At 34.9% G+C, this 17,761-nt stretch overlaps 1 protein-coding gene across 7 annotated transcripts in view; it reads right to left on the minus strand.

Moving 5' to 3' along the window:
* NTNG1 (netrin G1) overlaps positions 1–17,761 on the minus strand; it is a 433,794-nt gene that overhangs the window by 81,328 nt on the left and 334,705 nt on the right. For all 7 annotated transcript variants that reach the window (XM_051993193.1, XM_051993192.1, XM_051993194.1 and 4 more), the window contains exon 5: positions 5,220–5,246. In XM_051993193.1, coding sequence (XP_051849153.1) covers positions 5,220–5,246 — 27 coding nt within the window. The remainder of the gene's footprint in view (positions 1–5,219; positions 5,247–17,761) is intronic.

Below are 17,761 nucleotides of genomic sequence, written 5' to 3' on the forward strand. Positions count from 1 at the left end.
ATTTAGTATATACTCAGCTAGATGGCTCAATGGATAGAGTGTTGAACCTAGAGTTGGGAAGCTCTGAGCTCAAATTCAACTTCACTAATTGTGTTATCTTGAGTCACTTAATCTCTGTTTGCCTTAATCCACTAGAGAAGGAAATGACAAATCACTTTGGAGTGTTTTTCAAGAAAACCCCATGGTCATTATGGCTCAGGGGTTCACAAAGAGTCTGTCATGAGTGAACAAAAACAACAACCTAAAGTATTAGAATCCTCTAAGGCCTGTCAGAGGTCATGGAAGAAAACCTTTCAAATGAGTTATTGGACTTAGACTTCATTCCATTTCTTTGTAGAGAAAGCTAACTAATGCCCAGATATTGACTCACACTTAAAATTTTTGCTTTACCATCTGTGTTAATTTTTGAATTATTTGGCAAGAAAGATTCTTGACCCAAAGACAATCACTGGCATATCAGACATAGAAAAATTATTTTTTTGTTAGAAATATTTTTGAAGGTTTACATTTTGTAGTCATACCATATATTATCCTCTTAAGTCATGTAGAAAATTTTGGGGGGACACAGTGTCAGCTAAGCCCCACATTCATTCAATTTTAGGAAAAATACAAAGTCTTTGTGAATGTGAAATGTTAGTTACACAAATGTGAAATGAATCTGTGACGATGGTCACTGAGCACATGATAAGACATGATTCCAAGGAAATCTCACCTGGGACTTCAGCCTCCTTTCTAGATCTTTGGCCAACAGAGCTTAAAATGAATGTCATACACAACACAGACTGACATCAGGCTGTACTAGCTCAATGATTTTATTTCTTCCTTTTTTAACATTATAAAAAAATCTAATTAGTTAAAGGGCAATTCAAATTAAACTTTTATTTGGAGGATTGAGAAGCATTAAGGCAATGGAAGACAAAACAAACCCTACAGCTTTCCGGATGACATGAACATGATTACTAATAACCCTTGGGCAGTAAAATGATTAACCTTGTTATTTTACTCACGATCTAGTTTATATGAGAAACCAGGTTGAGGAAAAATATTTAGAGGCTGCTTGGAAGACAAAATTTACAAGGTCTGGAGCTAACATCAAATATTTGCAAATAAAAGAACATCTCTGGGCTTTCCTGACAGATTGATGAATACCTGTTCGATTTCTCTTATTTAATATTAGTGACAATTAAATCATTTAGAGGTTCTGCTAATTTTATGATGAAAGTAATGCTAATTTCAAGAAAAAAACTCAAGAAAAGAGATATATATCATGGGTGAATTACTGCTACAAATAATACAGGAAGTTGGCAAGCCTGGGGGTTGGGAGATTCAGGGAAAAAATCATCCCCTGGCCACCATCATCATTATTTTTTATTCACTGAGGGTAAATAACATCATGTTGGTCTTTTTCTATTTCGAAATAATTTAAGAAAATAATGCACTGCCAGCTTTGTCCAAAATGCTTTATTTATGTCCTGTTTGGCTTGCTATTCAAAGAATGAATTCTATTTATTTAAAATGGCCAATTTTTATTTTGGAAAAAAGTGTTGATTTTTTTTTTGATAGACCATCTACTGAAGTTTAAGATGCAATCTCTAAACTCTGACTCATCTGCCACCAGCAGGTTTCAGAGGTGATAATCACCCACACAAAGCTATTTGCACATCAGGCCAATCCTTCCCAAGTCTAATTATATACTTTATAACATACTGTTTAGCATAATTAGTGAAATTATGCTTACAGGACTAAAGATCAGATAATATGGGTTAGAAGGCAGTGATTAACTTTAACACTAGAAAACCAATACAAACTATTAATTAGATCATCAGTTACAACAAATAAATGTTTTGATAGGACTTTGCTGTTTACAAGTGCTCAGCAAGCATGATATAAATCAAACTTAATTGAATGGTCATTATACTGAGTGAAGAAAAAACACAGATCATAAAGCTCAGAGAGTTGTGGAATTATTTGGGGATTCATTAATTGCTGACAATATCACCAGTAATCTTTCAGCCATGTGGCCAAAACATGCTGAAAAGATCAGCATTAGAATCAAGCACTCTTGGGATGATTGTAAGCCCTGCAACCTAATTGATAGACAACAGCAGGTACAAATGACCTTAATGGGAAAATTGTTACATTTTTGTTCAGATGATCAGAAAGGATGACTATTTTGCATTTGATCTTCATTTACATTTTAAAATCCCAGATGTATATTATAATCACAAAAGATATAAAATCATTTTTGCACGTATATAAAGTGTACATCTACATAAACATTGTATATACATGCACACACATATATACTTACAATATATACCCCAATAAATGTAGATATTATTTATTTCCTTGAGGATATTCTTTGATCACCACATACTCATAGGTTCTACACCTCTTGGGATGGCATCTTCTTTGTACGTTGGTGAAATTCTGTTTATTGATTCCCTCTTCAGGCTAAAGGGGAGAGCACTGGAAAATACTCAAACCTAGATAAAAACCAGTCTCTTTCTCTGATTCAGCCCTTAAAAACTCCATCCTTGTGCTTTCTAGGATGATAATTCATTATCTGAATTATCTGAAAGATATCATTATCATTATCTAAAGGAAAGAAAGTTATATCTTCCTTGCCCTCCTCTCTAACCCAATACAAGGAGAAGCATTTATTCCCCCAAAGAGGAAGAAATGTATAGGAGTCACTAAAGCAGCTTCAAAGAATTTATTCTTTGTAGGATGCTTGAATTAATGAATTAGATAGTTGTAGCCAGGTTGCTTAAAATATGCCAAGGGTATGGGCTTTGGTCTTATCACACAAGGAGATTCTCATATTTTGCTCAGAGGGAAAAAAAGTTGGGAGATTCTCGAAATGTCCCTTACACTATAAGGAAATGAGCTGGGATTGAACTGAAGACTTTGGGAATAAACTGGGTAGAAGGCTTTAATTGTCAGGAATTCAATTTTTCTAAATTCTTGATAATAAAGGTTCATAAGCTTTCCAAAGTCACAACAAACCATCCTTTCAGGTCACCATTGGTTACAAAAAAAGGGAAAAAAAAGAAAACGTTAAAAAAAATTCAGATTTCCCATTTAAGTGTTTATCAAAAGGCCAACATCTGCTGATGCTCAGAGATGGTGAATGTGGTGGAAACAGCTTTATGGAGTGTAAAGCGAGCAGTACAATCAGAGAGCCCATGCAACACATAACTGACACCAAACAGAAAGAAACAACAGTCTACCTCCCAAGAGCTACTTTTCCATCTCTCCATTTCTGAAACTTTTGACAAGCTGATTACAAGTCCTTGTAATAGTTTCAAAAGCGTTCCTTTGCTGGCTCCCTTTTCCCATAAAAGGCATGTGTAAATGCAATTGTTAAGGTCTGAAAGCAGCATAGAGCTGTGCATTTGCAGTTAGGCAAATGCCGAGGGAGACAGGAAAGCAGAAAAATTAGGCTATTAAAACCAAAGGCTTCCATTTGCAAGTCTGTAGCCTTGATGTTGCGCCACTTAAGGTTGTGGAGGGAGATACCGTGGCATTAGGTTGGTATCTAAATGGATGTGAAACACTATTCCGATTTACAAGTAGGCCAGTTTTGATGACATTAAACATGGTGTCTAATCCTTAACAAATCCGGACCCAGGCCTATTCACAAGCTTATGTACACTGGACATATTTATAAACGGAGAGACCTGACTATTCATCTAAAATTAAAGCAACTATTTAATCCAAATTATTGGAGTGTTGCTTTTCAGCTGAATATTGGATGCAACCAATCTTCACCTGCCACCGTTTACATGTTGATCTTCTTTGCCCAACCCAGAGCAGTGACAAAAACCAAAAAAGAAGTCAAGGCCATGGGTTGAAATCTTTAGTTCAATTATCCTGTGTTATCTTAGCATTCTAGGTACTTTATTTCTGATCAGCTATTCAACTCTTGTATAAGGATTGTAGACATCAGCAAGCTAGACAGTGTGATATCTATAAAATACACAAGACACTGCTTTGAAAACCAGCTAGATATTCCCTTAATAAACTCTGCTCTTTGGGAATTGGCCTGTATCCATCTCTTTAGATGTAAAGGAATTGAATAGCCTGAATCTCTCGTGCGAGGTCCATGAAGTCCAACAATACATGCTCTGAAACTGAAGCAGAAAAAATGCTTTTTTTTTTTTTTTTTTGGCAACCCGGTTAGGAGAAGGATTGGGGGATAGAAATGGGAAGGAAAATTTTTCCTTTCAATCTTACACCTGTGTAAGGCTTCCAAAAGGATTTCTAGCACTTTGCCTTCTGAAAGTCAGAATTTAAATTTTGGCTACTTCATTTAATTTTTAAAAAGGGGAAAAATTATATTCAAATCATCCCCTTCTCCCAATACTAACTAAGATAGTGAATAATATCAGGATCATTGTGGCTTTATGAACCGGACATATAGATCATTGTGTTTTATTTGCTTGTTTGTTTTTTTTTTTTCTGCCTTTAGGCATTCAAAAGAATATTAGGCATTAATGTGTTCTTTTTTCTTTTAGGCCTCTTCAAATCTCAAAAAAAAAAAAAAAAATAAAAAAAGCCTACCTTTATAAAATGCATCAAAGTCCTTTGTTTCATAACATTTTCCTTTTTATCTGACTAATAAGTTTCAGTTTTTCACTGGTAGCCAGCTATCTATATAATTCAGACTTTAAAAATAAGAGCAAGAAAACTTGTTTTTATTGTTACCTTTAAAATATTACGAAAACAGCTAAACTTATATCTATTGGCTTCCAATAAATAAGGAGGACAATTTAGTTCATCAAAATGACTCCTGACAGAGATAATTTTTTTAGTTTTGGTCTTTTATTGATTATGAAAAATCATTTGTAAGATTATGTCCTTAAATTCACAAAACTATTTTTATTATATATGTAAATATCTTATACTGATCTCCTCTATCTATTTAGATATTATACCCAGTGAGGGCAATGAGTAAAACTTATTCAGTTTTATTCCCCTTCCCTTTTCCCAGTGTCAAACAGAATGCCTTTGAATTGGATTTATTTAAATTGAATTATTTCACTTGGACTGTCATAAGGACTCTCAACAAAAGTTTAACTGAAAAAAAAATAACAACTATGACTATTTCAAGAAGATAATATCCTAAAATCAGAAATGGATTCTGGGAAAATAGACCTGAGGAGTTAAACAATAAAGCAAAGCTATTCTAGACTTGTTTCATGTTTTTTACTTACTACCAATACTGGAAATACTGGGGATACCTGGGGAGAAAGAAGAAAACAACAGCAACAAAAAACCCATTAGCCATATATTAACATAGGACTAAAAATCATTAACATTATATCAAGAACATTTTCCTTATTCCTATTTTCTTATCACATCCTAAAAGCAACCCTCCCCTGCCCCAAAACCCCTCCCACAGAAATAGGAAATAGAACTATGCAAAGCCTTTATTTCAGTTTTAAAGTACTTATGCGCTTTTGAGGGAATTGGAAGCCAAGAGCCAGAATTCAGCATCAAGTTGTTCTTCCCAGAAGTGAAATGGGCATCCAAGTGCCTTTGGGACTTGTGTATTAATACTAAAAAGCCCATTAGGTCAGTAGAACAGATTTATTAGCTGGGTAAAAGACATAAACCATGTATGTAAATTGGTGGGGTACCTACCCAAATATTTTAACTCAAGTTATAGATTTTTAAAAAATGTATTATAAATTCCATGAGTCAGCTGTTGAAAATCATTTAGGGTTTTATTTGATTAACTACACAAACTACCATTCTTATTTCACTTTTACTTGTCAGTTACATGGATTAAGCTATGTAATAGAAATTTAATTGAGCAGAAGAATACAAGAATGCATTAGGTTGCTCATATTGATCATCCACTTCATTGATTTTTTTCCAGCTCTTACTTCAATTCTTGAGTTGTATTACAGAGGTGGAACCACTTCAGAGTGTGATTGGACTTGGGATCAGATTTGGACCAAATCTAATCTTTATGCTGAGTAAAACTCCTGATGAGATAATGTACTAGTTCAGCAAAGTATACTGAGCAATGATTGGTAACTTATATCATCCTCATTGGTTTTGACAGCTCGTGGCATTGTAGATAGAGCACTGAAGTCAGGAAGATCAGGATTCAAATTGAGCTCCAAATTTTTACTGCTTAGGTAAGTCAGAGCAAGTCACTTAATTTCTTTTTATCTCAGTTTCCTTGCTGTAAAATTGGGATAATGGTAGTATCTTTTTTGCAACATTGTTGCAGAGATCAAATAAGATGATATTTATAAAAAGCTCTTGGCACAAAGTATGTATTATAAAAATGCTTGGTACTTTCCTCTCTTTTCAGTGTTACAGATGCTTGACCAGAGATGGGTATTATGTGGGATTTTTACTGGACTTCTATCTGATTTACAAGTCCTTTTCAAATCTATTTCCCCAAAAGTATGAGTATATGTGTGTGGCTAAGCACCCAGATCTAAATATAAACACACACACATATATGTCTGTACATACCATGTGTTTATGCATGTCTACACATTTGTGTATATCTGTAGGTTTGTATATAATCCATAATATTTACACACGGGTATATATACTTGCAAGTATATTGTGTATACATACACATAAATGCAAACCAATAATATGCATTTAATGTATATGGGAAGAGATAAGACTAGATGGATGGATGGATAGATAGATAGCTTTATGTATATTTCATGAAGGGTACAGTAGGCTTACTGGCCTCTACAATGCTTTTCAGTGCTTAACTTATGATGCTTTCATATATTTAGTCTGGACCTATATATTATTGGTATTGAAATGTCCTGTTTAGAAATGTCCTGCACTGATATAAGATGGCAACTGGTTTGTAAATTACAATCTTAGAGAGTTGCCTGGTCCACTGACTATTTAATAAGAATGTGGACTTGCCTATAAGACTGTCTCTCAAGTCCCCATTCCCAAGTTCTCTAAATATTTCTTTTAAAAGTAAGCATTTGCTTCGCCTGAATAAGATATTTACTTTATGCAATGTATAGATCTATTTTTCTTTGGACTGGAATCATAGAATGTTAGAGAAAGAGAATAATTAAAAGTCCCTTAATCCAACCCATATTTGTCCATGAACTCTACAATGTCTATAGCCAGTAGGTATTCAGTCTTTGTTTGAAGATATGCAATGAGAGGAAACAAAGAGCCTTCCAAAGCAGCCCATTATACTTTTGGAAAACTTGGACAAAATATAAGGCAGTGGAATTTAACTATTAGACATCAAGTGATATCTAAGATTAACAATTATTTCTGAAAGACTTCTAATTTTTTTTTCTTTCAAACTAAGAGACGTAATTCTACTCATTTTGAATGTCACTTCAAACTCAATGCCAATGCACACAAGCTTTGTGGAAGAGATGTTTAATTTCAGATACCTGGCATATGTACCATGACTTATGTCCCAATTAAGCCTTGGATTAATTGCTGACCATTATTTAACTGAAGTTAAGTTTGGGTTAGGGAAAAAAAGATCCTTTCCCTATCATCTAAAATCTCCAGGTTGCAGATTTGAACTCCAGTATATAAACTAAATTTAGACTTGTATAGATTTCTATGGCAGGCTGCTAAAGTCTCCAGCTGATGCCTTGGTAGAATATCTCTGCAGCAGCATGACAGTGTGACCTCGTATTGGGTCTTTTTCCCCCCTTTGCAAATCCCCTGGTGAGGTATGATTGCAGCATCATAACTCCAGCATCAATGGCTAAAGCTCCAAATTTCCCAATGATTGAAAATCCTGCTTTGCTGCAAAGAACAGCAAGCCTTTTGCAATCCTTCAAAGGGAAATGGTGTTACAGTGGCAGAAATAAACTTTTCATGTGTCTCCAACTTCTATGGAGTTAGAGGACTATGCATAATGGAAGACAAAGTTCTCAAGGTACTTTGTCAGATCCATTACAGTGCAAAACTATGAGAGTCTTTGCTATAGCAAGTACTGCAGTGGAATCCTTTATGAAGATGCACAGGGGTTTCATTTCAGAATGGTTACCAGTGCAGATAACAAATGCTGATCATTCTATCCTTGCAGACCTTACCTATGCAAGATAAAAATATATTCAATCATTACTAATAATTGGCTGCTAAGGACTATGTCTTCTGACTTGAGCTTTAATTACAGAATCTTGGGCACCAGAAAGGATCTGAGAAAACATGTAGTCCAATAACTCCTATATATAGGGAGAAAACTGAGACCCAGGATTATATCTAAACTGATATAACTGATCCCTGAATCAGAACCATAGACATACATAAAGTTTAGATAAGTTGGGCAGGCGTACCTTGATACACTCAGCCCATGGTCTATACAAATCTACAAGCGGGAACAAATCCACATCTGTGCTTTGCCCAGTGTTATTTCCATGATACCATAATGTATTACTTTGTGGGCTATGTGGGAGTCATTTCAGTTTCTACTATTATAAATTGAGAATCAGTCAGAAAAAATCAGGATTTAAATTGTTCATGTTAGTACAAATTTTCATAAACCCCCCCCCAAAGTTATTTTTAAAGATCCCTATTTTGGTTATATGAAAATATATCTGGTAAGAACTCAATAGCCCCACTGAATAGTAGACTGTAAAAAGAATCCCTCAGGCAGGAAATAGCTTTCAAATATTTAACAAGCCCAAACTTCTCCGGAATGCCTAATAAATCATGTGATAGTTATACTATACTGGTTCCCTTTAAAAATGCTAGATTTGTTCTGGACCTGTCACCAGTTAATGGATGAACTGAAATCTACCCCCACTACAGTAGCTGTCTCTCTAACCAACAACAATGTAGATCAGAGGGGGTTCAAAAATATTGTATAGATTGATGTTAGGCATTTGGGTGGGGGTGACCACAGTGAATTTTAACCACCATGTATAATTGAAAGAACTTCATGAGGGAAATGACCATCACAATTGATCGCGATAATTAATTCTCAATCAGAGATAGATTGGGGTACTGGCTGTCTATATTGGGTCCATGGCCTTCAGAGATATGGCTATCTTCCCTGAGAGTGACTGAGATAATTCAGTACAGTGCTCCCAAAATGGGAGGATACAAGAATGTTAGAGTTAAAAATTCTGGTTAAGATCATCTAGTTTAGTTCTATATTCAAATAAATGAGTAGACTGAGGCTCAGAGACACTATTAGATTGCAGACTCCTTGTGGGTAAGAAGGATCTTTTGACTCTTTTTTGTATCCTTATCTCTTAGCACAGTCCTGGGCACACAGGAGGCACCTAATAAATACTAACTGACCAAAGTGTCTTATCCAAGTCTCAACTCTTTATGATGCAATGTGATATGCCATTTGCTATTCTAGGTGTTCTCATAGAGAAACTAAAATATGAGTGCTCACAGCTTTGGATCAAAGGCTGACTTTCAAATCTTGCAAAGCTCTAGTGCAGACCTGGTGCATAGAAATGTCACATCAGTTCGTGACATTTGTACACTTTGATCAGCTCAAGTGAACTTTCAGCTTTTGTTGTTGTTGTTCTTGTTGTTGTGTGATCTAAGTGACCCCAATTGGGATTTTCCTAGCAAAGATGGAGTAGTTTTCCATTTCCTTCTCTAGCTCATTTTATAGATAAGAAAACTGAGGCAACAAGGATTAAATGACTTGCTCAGGGTCACACAGGCCAGTAAGTGTCTGAACACAGATTTGAACTCAGGTCTTCTTAATCCCAAGAAGTTGGGTCTAGGTGCTCCATCCACTGCACCATCTAGCTTCCCCTTTCAAATACTTTGTTCACTAAAAGAAGAAAAAAGTTATGTTGTTAATAGAAGCATGAAATTCCAGTTTGGTTTTGTTTTTCAAAAAAAAAATTTTAAGAAATAAATTTTAATACATTAGGTTACAGCTAAAACACTGGAAATGGACTAATGATGGCTTATGACCAGTCATGTTATTGTATCCTACAAACTGTACCAACAAAAAAATGGCAGCAATGGACATATTCAGTCTTAATGAAGTCAATATGATTGTACCCTCCAAATAAACACTGCTCTTACAGAAGGAACGTCATTCTGTTACCCATCACAACTCCCTCTGTGAATCAGTGAATGTTTTAGCAGCTTTCCATCTGGAGAAGAGCAAAAGAGAAAAGCTTTCCATGTTTTAATTTGGGAAACAAAATGATCCCTCTTGCAGTAATTAGATACACAGTCAAATAGCTGGATTGGTCTTTATTACTATCCTGGTAGTTAAATGGTGACCACAGGGAACCTAGATCTTTAAAAGGTCTTTCAGAGTTAGTGAGCACAGCGGAGGCATTTGTCAAGGAGTGTGGTCTAATGGGAAGCTTGCAGGACTTGGAGTCAGGTCATTGTTCACATTCTACTTAATCCCTGTGTGACTGGGGCCAAATCTATTCTTTCACACTCAGTTTCTTTATCTATAAAACAGGAATAACGGTGCTACTTTACTTCTAGGATTGTTATGAGGAAAATATTTCCCAACTCATAGCACCATAGAACTATGAATTATTATTGTGTTATTGTGGTGGTGGTGATCATTATTGTTATCATAAAATCCAGCAGATTTGCAATATGAAGGAAATCTTTTTAAAGCTCTTTCACTGCCCATTCTGTGGTCCAAGTCACAGTTAGCTTTCTTCTGGGTGAAAATTGAATATTCCTGAGAATTGAATTGCTGAAGATTCAATGACAAGAAGCATCTATGAGACTGAAATATCACAAAGTTAGACTTGGGAGTATTATGTTTCTAAAGATTATAGAGGTGAAGAGGACAAATCCCAAAAGAGGAGGATAAGAGATTCATCTCGCCATTTTCCAGAATAGATATATATTGTAGATATTGTGATAGATACATATTGTGAAATAGCTGGAGACACAATTAAGAACAACAACAATAACAACAATAATAATGCTAAATAACAATAATTATACATTTAAGAAAGAAAATTTAAGAGTAATAAAAATATTTCATATTGTACAGTGGGGAAATTAAATATTGGAGAAAATCAATGAATAAGTCATCAGATTTTCAAGCACCTGGTTTGGATAACAATAAATATTGTAAAAAGCATGATAGTTTGATTGATAGGATCATATTTTTAGAGATATCACATATTTAGGTAAGAAATTGAGGGCAAGAGAAGTTAATAGACTTGTCCAAGCTGATGTAGCCAGTAAGAATCTGAAGTGGCATTGGAATCAGTTTTTTCTTTTTTCAAATCCAATATACTAGCCACTACACAGTGCTCCTTCTAAAAGCTAACCCTCTTCATTCATGGACTTTGGAGTAAGGGACAAGAAGTGCATATAATATAATTTGACTAGTATAGCTTTTAGCTCTGTCTCACATGACATCTTTATCAACAGGACTGGAAGAAATGGGAGATCATATTACTCTTGGGTGGTATACATCATACTGAACTGTCTCATCACTAACCTGGAATACAGCGGGCTGAACTTACCAACTGTTGTATGGGGGGAGTAAGGATATCAGAATTAGAACTGGTCTTACTTAACATCTTAATATCTTAGTATTCATACTTAAAATTTTACTTAATACCATGAACTGGGCAATGGAATTTAGGAAATTATGATTAAAAATGGGGTGATATCAATTTCATCTATTATAAATATTTAAAATAATGATTATTAGTAGCATCTATATAGCACCTATTATGTGCCAGATACTATTCTGAGTACTTTACAAATATTATCTCATTTAATTTTTACAACAGAAAAATGTTGAGGAAACTGAGGCAAATAGATGTTAAATGATGTGATAGGTAACATAGTTTTTAACAAGGCAAAAATAGAAATAAAATGGACAATTTAGATAATTGGCCCATCAAATATGGAAGATAGAACTGTAACTCAGGAGAAATTGTGGATATGTTTATAAACTGTTTGATCTTGGGGAAAGTCACTTAATTTTAATGGACTTATTTTCCTGATTTCTAATGTGTAAAAGTTGAACTAGATAACAACTAGATAACAACTATGCAGCTTTAGAATGATCTGCTCAAAATTTGGGAGTCTTCTACCAAAAAAAGTACTAGGGAGAAAAGAAATATAGAGAAAAGGGTTAAGAATAGGGCCTTCAGGAATACTTAAACTCAGAGCAGAATAGTCAATCCGAAAAAGAAACTGAGCAGCAATGAGATTGTTGTTTGTCCTTAATTTTCTAAAATGACCAATGACATTTCAGGTGATGACTTATCTCATGGGTGAATTGGATTTAAGTGAAGCAGAGTTGCACAAAAGTATCAACTTAACTCTTTCAGAGTCAAAAAAGTTCAATAGTCAAGATAAGCTGTCAAGATTGCTGATGATGGCCCAGGAAGCAGAGTATGATTGGCATCTTTGATATCAGCAGAATGAGCAAATGAAAATAATTTGTTCTAAGGAAGTTGAAAGAATAGAGCCATAAATTATTGTGCTATAAAAAATGATGAACAAGCTGATTATAGAAATGCCTGAAAAGATTTACATGAACTGATGTTGAGCAAAATAAGCAGAACCAGGAATACATTGTACACAACAACAGCAAGAATGTGTGATGATCAACTATGAAAAGCTTGGTTCTTCTCAGTGGTTTAGTGATCCAAAGCAATCCCAATATACTTTGGACAGAAAATGGCATCTGCATCCAGGAAAAGGTCTAAGGAGACAATGTAAATCAACACATGCTATGTTCACGTCTTTTTTCTTTTTTCTTTTTTCTTTTCCCTCTCTCATGGCTTTTCCCTTTTGCTCTGATTTTTGTCTCCCACCATGATTCAAAAAGTAAAGTGTATTAAAAATAAATAAACTTGCTATAATAAAGGAATAATTTGGAGCTTGAGGAGAGAGGTTGAATAGCTGCTGTGGAGAATGTGATAGGGAGTCATTCAGAGATAAAGACATCATAATAGTCAAGGGAAGAATGAAGAATCAAAGAAAAAGGAGTAATATACATAATATGCCCTAGATAAGGAATAGAATAAAGTCATTGACTCAGGAAGTAAAAAGGGGATAACGGAGAAAACAGTTTCAGTCAAATGATAAGGTCAGACTACAGATTGTCATGACTCCAGGAGTGAATAGATGGTGATAAATAAAGGTAGTAAATGTAGCTTTCCTTCTCTTCTTAAAAGTATAGCAAGTACAAGAATTATACATTGAGAACTAGATGGTGAATTGGGGGAGGAAAATGAGACATTCTCATATATTAGAGATCAGGAAAGGAGTGAGCAGATGGGAGGAGAAAAACGAGAGAAAGAGGTAGAAGGATAAATGGAGAAAATTCCAAATGGAGATAAAGAGCATAAATGGAAGTCTTAACAAGACAAAAGAAGAAAGCTACCTCTTATTCCATTGCCAAGGAGAAGACAGTTGAAGACATACATAGATTGTAATGTTTTGAGAATAGGAAAAGAGGGAGTTTCACAATGCTTAGTTTCAATTTTCTCAAGATAGTAGGCAGAGACATCAACTCAGAGAAAAGAGAGTCAAGGAATAATTTGGAGCTTGAGGAGAGAGGTTGAATAGCTGCTGTGGAGAATGTGATAGGGAGTCATTCAGAGATAAAGAAAAGAATTGTCGAATACAAGTGAGGGCCTAATTGCTTATCCTTGCCTCCCTTACAGAGCAGTTAAAGGTATCTAATGGGATAATGTATGACAAAAGGTTTTCAATACTGTAAAGTGCTATATAAATACAAGATATTCTCCCTGTATCCCTTTATCTCTTGTACTATATTAAATCTATATTAAAGCTTTGGAACTAGGAACTGGTCCTCAGCTTCCCAGATGTGTGCTGGGTGGATATATATGCTTAGAAATATAATATGCAAAATAATCTGAATAAAACTTAAGGTCATAGTTTCAGTTTGAAGAAACCTTAGAGGCCTCTTAAGCCTCTATATTTTGGCCAAGAAAAATTAAGCAACGAATTCAACTGGACAGAATCACAAAATTACAGAGTTAGAAGAGGCCATTTAGTCTAGCCCACATATAAAAGAAGTCCCTATTCCAATATCCCTGACAAGTGATCATCCCACCTCTGAGGGAGGGGGAAGTTTGGAAACTCATCAGCTCTTGAAGCAGCCCATTTTTTTTTTTTTTTTGATAACCTTACTAAGTAGGTTCAAATCTGCTTTCTCCACAACTTACTACTACTATTTTTGTTTTCATCTGAGGTCAAATAAAACATATCTAATATCTTATCTACATTGGATCCACAGATACAATATCTACCATCTACCTCAAATCTGTTTTCCTGTCCTGAATTAAATCACAGACCTGTAACTGATGCTGATAATAAGGATTCAAGGCCCTTTGGACCTTTGTTGCTTTCTTCTGGATACTCTCCAACATAAAAATATTATTAAACTGTGATGCCCAGAATTGAATATGATATTCCAGAGAACTTCTTGAGAAAGCATAGTAGAATAGAGCTATTACATCTCTATTTTTGAAAGCTGGGCCTCTCTTAATATAGCCATACTTGGATAATCTTTTTGATGCCAGATCACATAGCTATTTGATTGAAGTGTTGGAATTAAAACACAAATTTTCTAAGTTAATTTGTACTCTTATTTTTTTAATCTTAGAGGACAATATGATATCTTGATGTTCTAATATTAAGAAATAATATAATAAGCTAGAGTTAGATTTGATGTTCTATTTGGGGGGTTATGTCATAAATAGAACACTGGCAAACTAAAGGACATTTTGAGGGGAGTGAACAAGAAAATAAGAGAACTGGGTAAAAGAAACCAGCATTTTTGATCACAGGGAAAAAAAATGACTTTGGAGGACTATACAATTATAGGATTTGGGAACTAAAAGGGATATTAGCATCAAAAATCCATTCTGTTCATTTTATTGATATCATGGGCTCTGCAGAGGGTCCAAAATCCCACAGAGAATTAGTACCAGAAAAGACCAGAAGAGAATACAATGATTTTTCTATTGGGATGGGACTCCAAACAGACTAATAATTGTAACACTGTTAACCCTTCAATTACATCATACTCCTCTTTTCAAATATTTGAGGGATTCCAAAGTGGTATCGAAAACACCAAATTAGGACAAAGTAGGGCAAAATATGTGTGTGTATATATACAGGGATTGGGGGGGAGAGAGAAAGAGAGAGAGAGAGAGAGAGAGAGAGAGAGAGAGAGAGAGAGACAGACAGACAGACAGACATAGAGAGACATAGAGAGAGACAGAGAAAATGATAGAGACATAGAGACATACACACACACATGCACACACACAGAGACAGAGACATAGAGAGACACACAGAGAGAGGGATTCTGGCCAAGGCTTAGGAATCATTATTGTCAGTGCTATTCAGCACTGGAATGGGGGCCTCAAAAATAATGGGTTTCCCATCACCATTAGGTATCTAATTTGTAGCAGAGGAAACTGACTTAGAAAGTTTAATTCCTTCTGAATCATACAATGTAAATTGTATTCTTCCTGGACTTCCCAATTTCAACTGCAGTTCTCTATCCACTACCCTTCAGTGCCTGGTGGAGGGTAATTGTCTACCAGGATTCTATATATAAGATTTCTTCTTTACTATAGGAGTATAAAAGAGCTGACTCTAAGATTTTTTTTTCAACTGTAATATCCTGGAGGTTGCTTCTACCCTACTGAGAAATAAGATATTATAGACCCTTATTATATACTTTGTCATCTTTTGATCTCCACATTTTAAAGAAAGTTCATGAAAATGCTTGAAGATATAGAGTAACAGCAAATACTATTGAATGTATAGGAGTTATGGTTTTTTAAGTTAAAATAACTGATAATGATCAATAGATCAAGAGAAAATATGGTTAAATCCCCATAAAATATTCTGGCTAAAAAAGAAAAATAGTGACTCAATTATCAGAATTTGAATTAAAGAGTTTGAAAAAGAAACTGAGGCACATGTTTTGCAGTTAAAAAAAAAAAAGACCCAGGGGTTACAATGGACAAAATGACAAATCCAAAAAGCCCCATGCTGGTGGATTTAATCCTCTCATTTTGTGCTAGGAAGACATGCCATCTTCCCTTCTGTTAACACAATTGAGAATATCAGTGTGCCCTGAAGGGGAAGACTATTCAATACTCTCCAGAGATTTTAAAATGCTGGGATGAAAAACTTGTGTTAAAAAAAAAAAGTCAGTCTGCAACCACAAAGGGTTTCATTAAATAACCTTTTGAAGCCCTTATAACTCTAGAAAATTTTGATGCCTAGCCATTTAAAGATTTCTGAGCCACTATTAACAAACAAATAAATAAACAAATATACCATTATCTCCATCCTGAAAAATCAACTTGTTTGCTCAAAAGAGCTTTAACTAAATTAATTCCATGAACTGAGCTATCAGTTTTTCTTGTTCACAAAAGAAACAAAATACTATTACAGAGTAGAGAATTTTTTTTTTACTTTTTGAAGATTCATCTTTTCTTGCCTTGTAGGACTTTAATCATAATTTCATGCCCCTGCCCTTAGCAGTTTATTACTTGGTCTGTTAAATCTCACATTTAAATTAATAAGTTTCCAGTTTCTATAATATAAATTTTTAATTTAATTTATTATTTTTTAAAGTTTTGATTTATCACACCTGCTGCTTTGAAGTTGATGATAACATTCTGAGCCTGGCCTATTGCTGGTAGGTTTTCTCAATTTCTCATTTAACAGCTACATCTGCCACTTCACACTTGTTAAATATCTTTTTTTCCCCCATCAAATGGGGCACCTTCTCAAGCTTGCTTTTTCTTCTCATTTTAGCAGGGTGAACCTTTGATTTTTGGAGCTACTCAGACCATCTAGACAACTGGACCATTCTGGATGGTACTCCTTTGCTTCCTGGAGCTTCTGAACACCTATTTTCCCATTAATGTGCAGGGAATTGAATTACTTGCCCAGTAATTAGTTGTAATAGGAGTTTTGATGGGACTCCTATGAACATAAGGGCAGGAGGAGCTGTCATTTCTACTTTCCTTTTCCTCCCCAGAGTGCAACAGTAATGTTCTTTATTCAAATGTAGTTTTTAATGACATGATCAAGGTTACATTGTAACCTCAACAAGTTTTGTGTGTGTGTGTGTGTGTGTGTGTGTGTGTGCGCGCGCTGATTGTGGTTGTTTTGGGGGTAAGAGTCTGATCCTATAATTTTATCTATGTAGAGAATTCCCAGAATGGATACTCCTTTCACTTATGTGGCAACTACTCCATAACTGATTCTATTTCATAATTCCATGAAGTTGATAATTCCATAATTCCATGCCTCAAACAGCTGGTAGGGGTCAGAGGCAAGTTCTGAATTCATATCTTGGTTTTAAGAAATCCTATTTCATCCACCAAGAAACAACTAGGGTCTGAAGAACAGTCGTATCACAGGGACAATATAGTCAGTAGCTCACTTCAGAATGGGGCAGAAATGTGGGGAATAAATGTGGCTCTAATTTGTGAGCAGGCAAAAAGCCAGTAGTTCAGGGACTCTTTATCTCAGGTATATGAAAAGGGATTTTTTTTTGGATTATTATATTTCAATATAATTGGTTTCCTCTGAAATTCTGTCTTTTTTTTTTTAATGAATTTAAAACTTTTATTCTGAAAAAGAGTTTCATAGGTATCATCATACTGGCAAAGCAGTCTGTGAAACATAAAAGGTTAACAACCTTTGCCTAGAGGATTTTGGGAGACAAAAATGGATTAGATTGAAGCAGGACTTTGGGAAAGAGCAAATGAGTTTATTTTATTCCCAAATTGAAGTTTTGAGAAAA

The sequence above is a fragment of the Antechinus flavipes genome, chromosome 4 (genome assembly GCF_016432865.1).
Source record: "Antechinus flavipes isolate AdamAnt ecotype Samford, QLD, Australia chromosome 4, AdamAnt_v2, whole genome shotgun sequence".
In the NCBI taxonomy this organism is placed as follows: domain Eukaryota; kingdom Metazoa; phylum Chordata; class Mammalia; order Dasyuromorphia; family Dasyuridae; genus Antechinus; species Antechinus flavipes.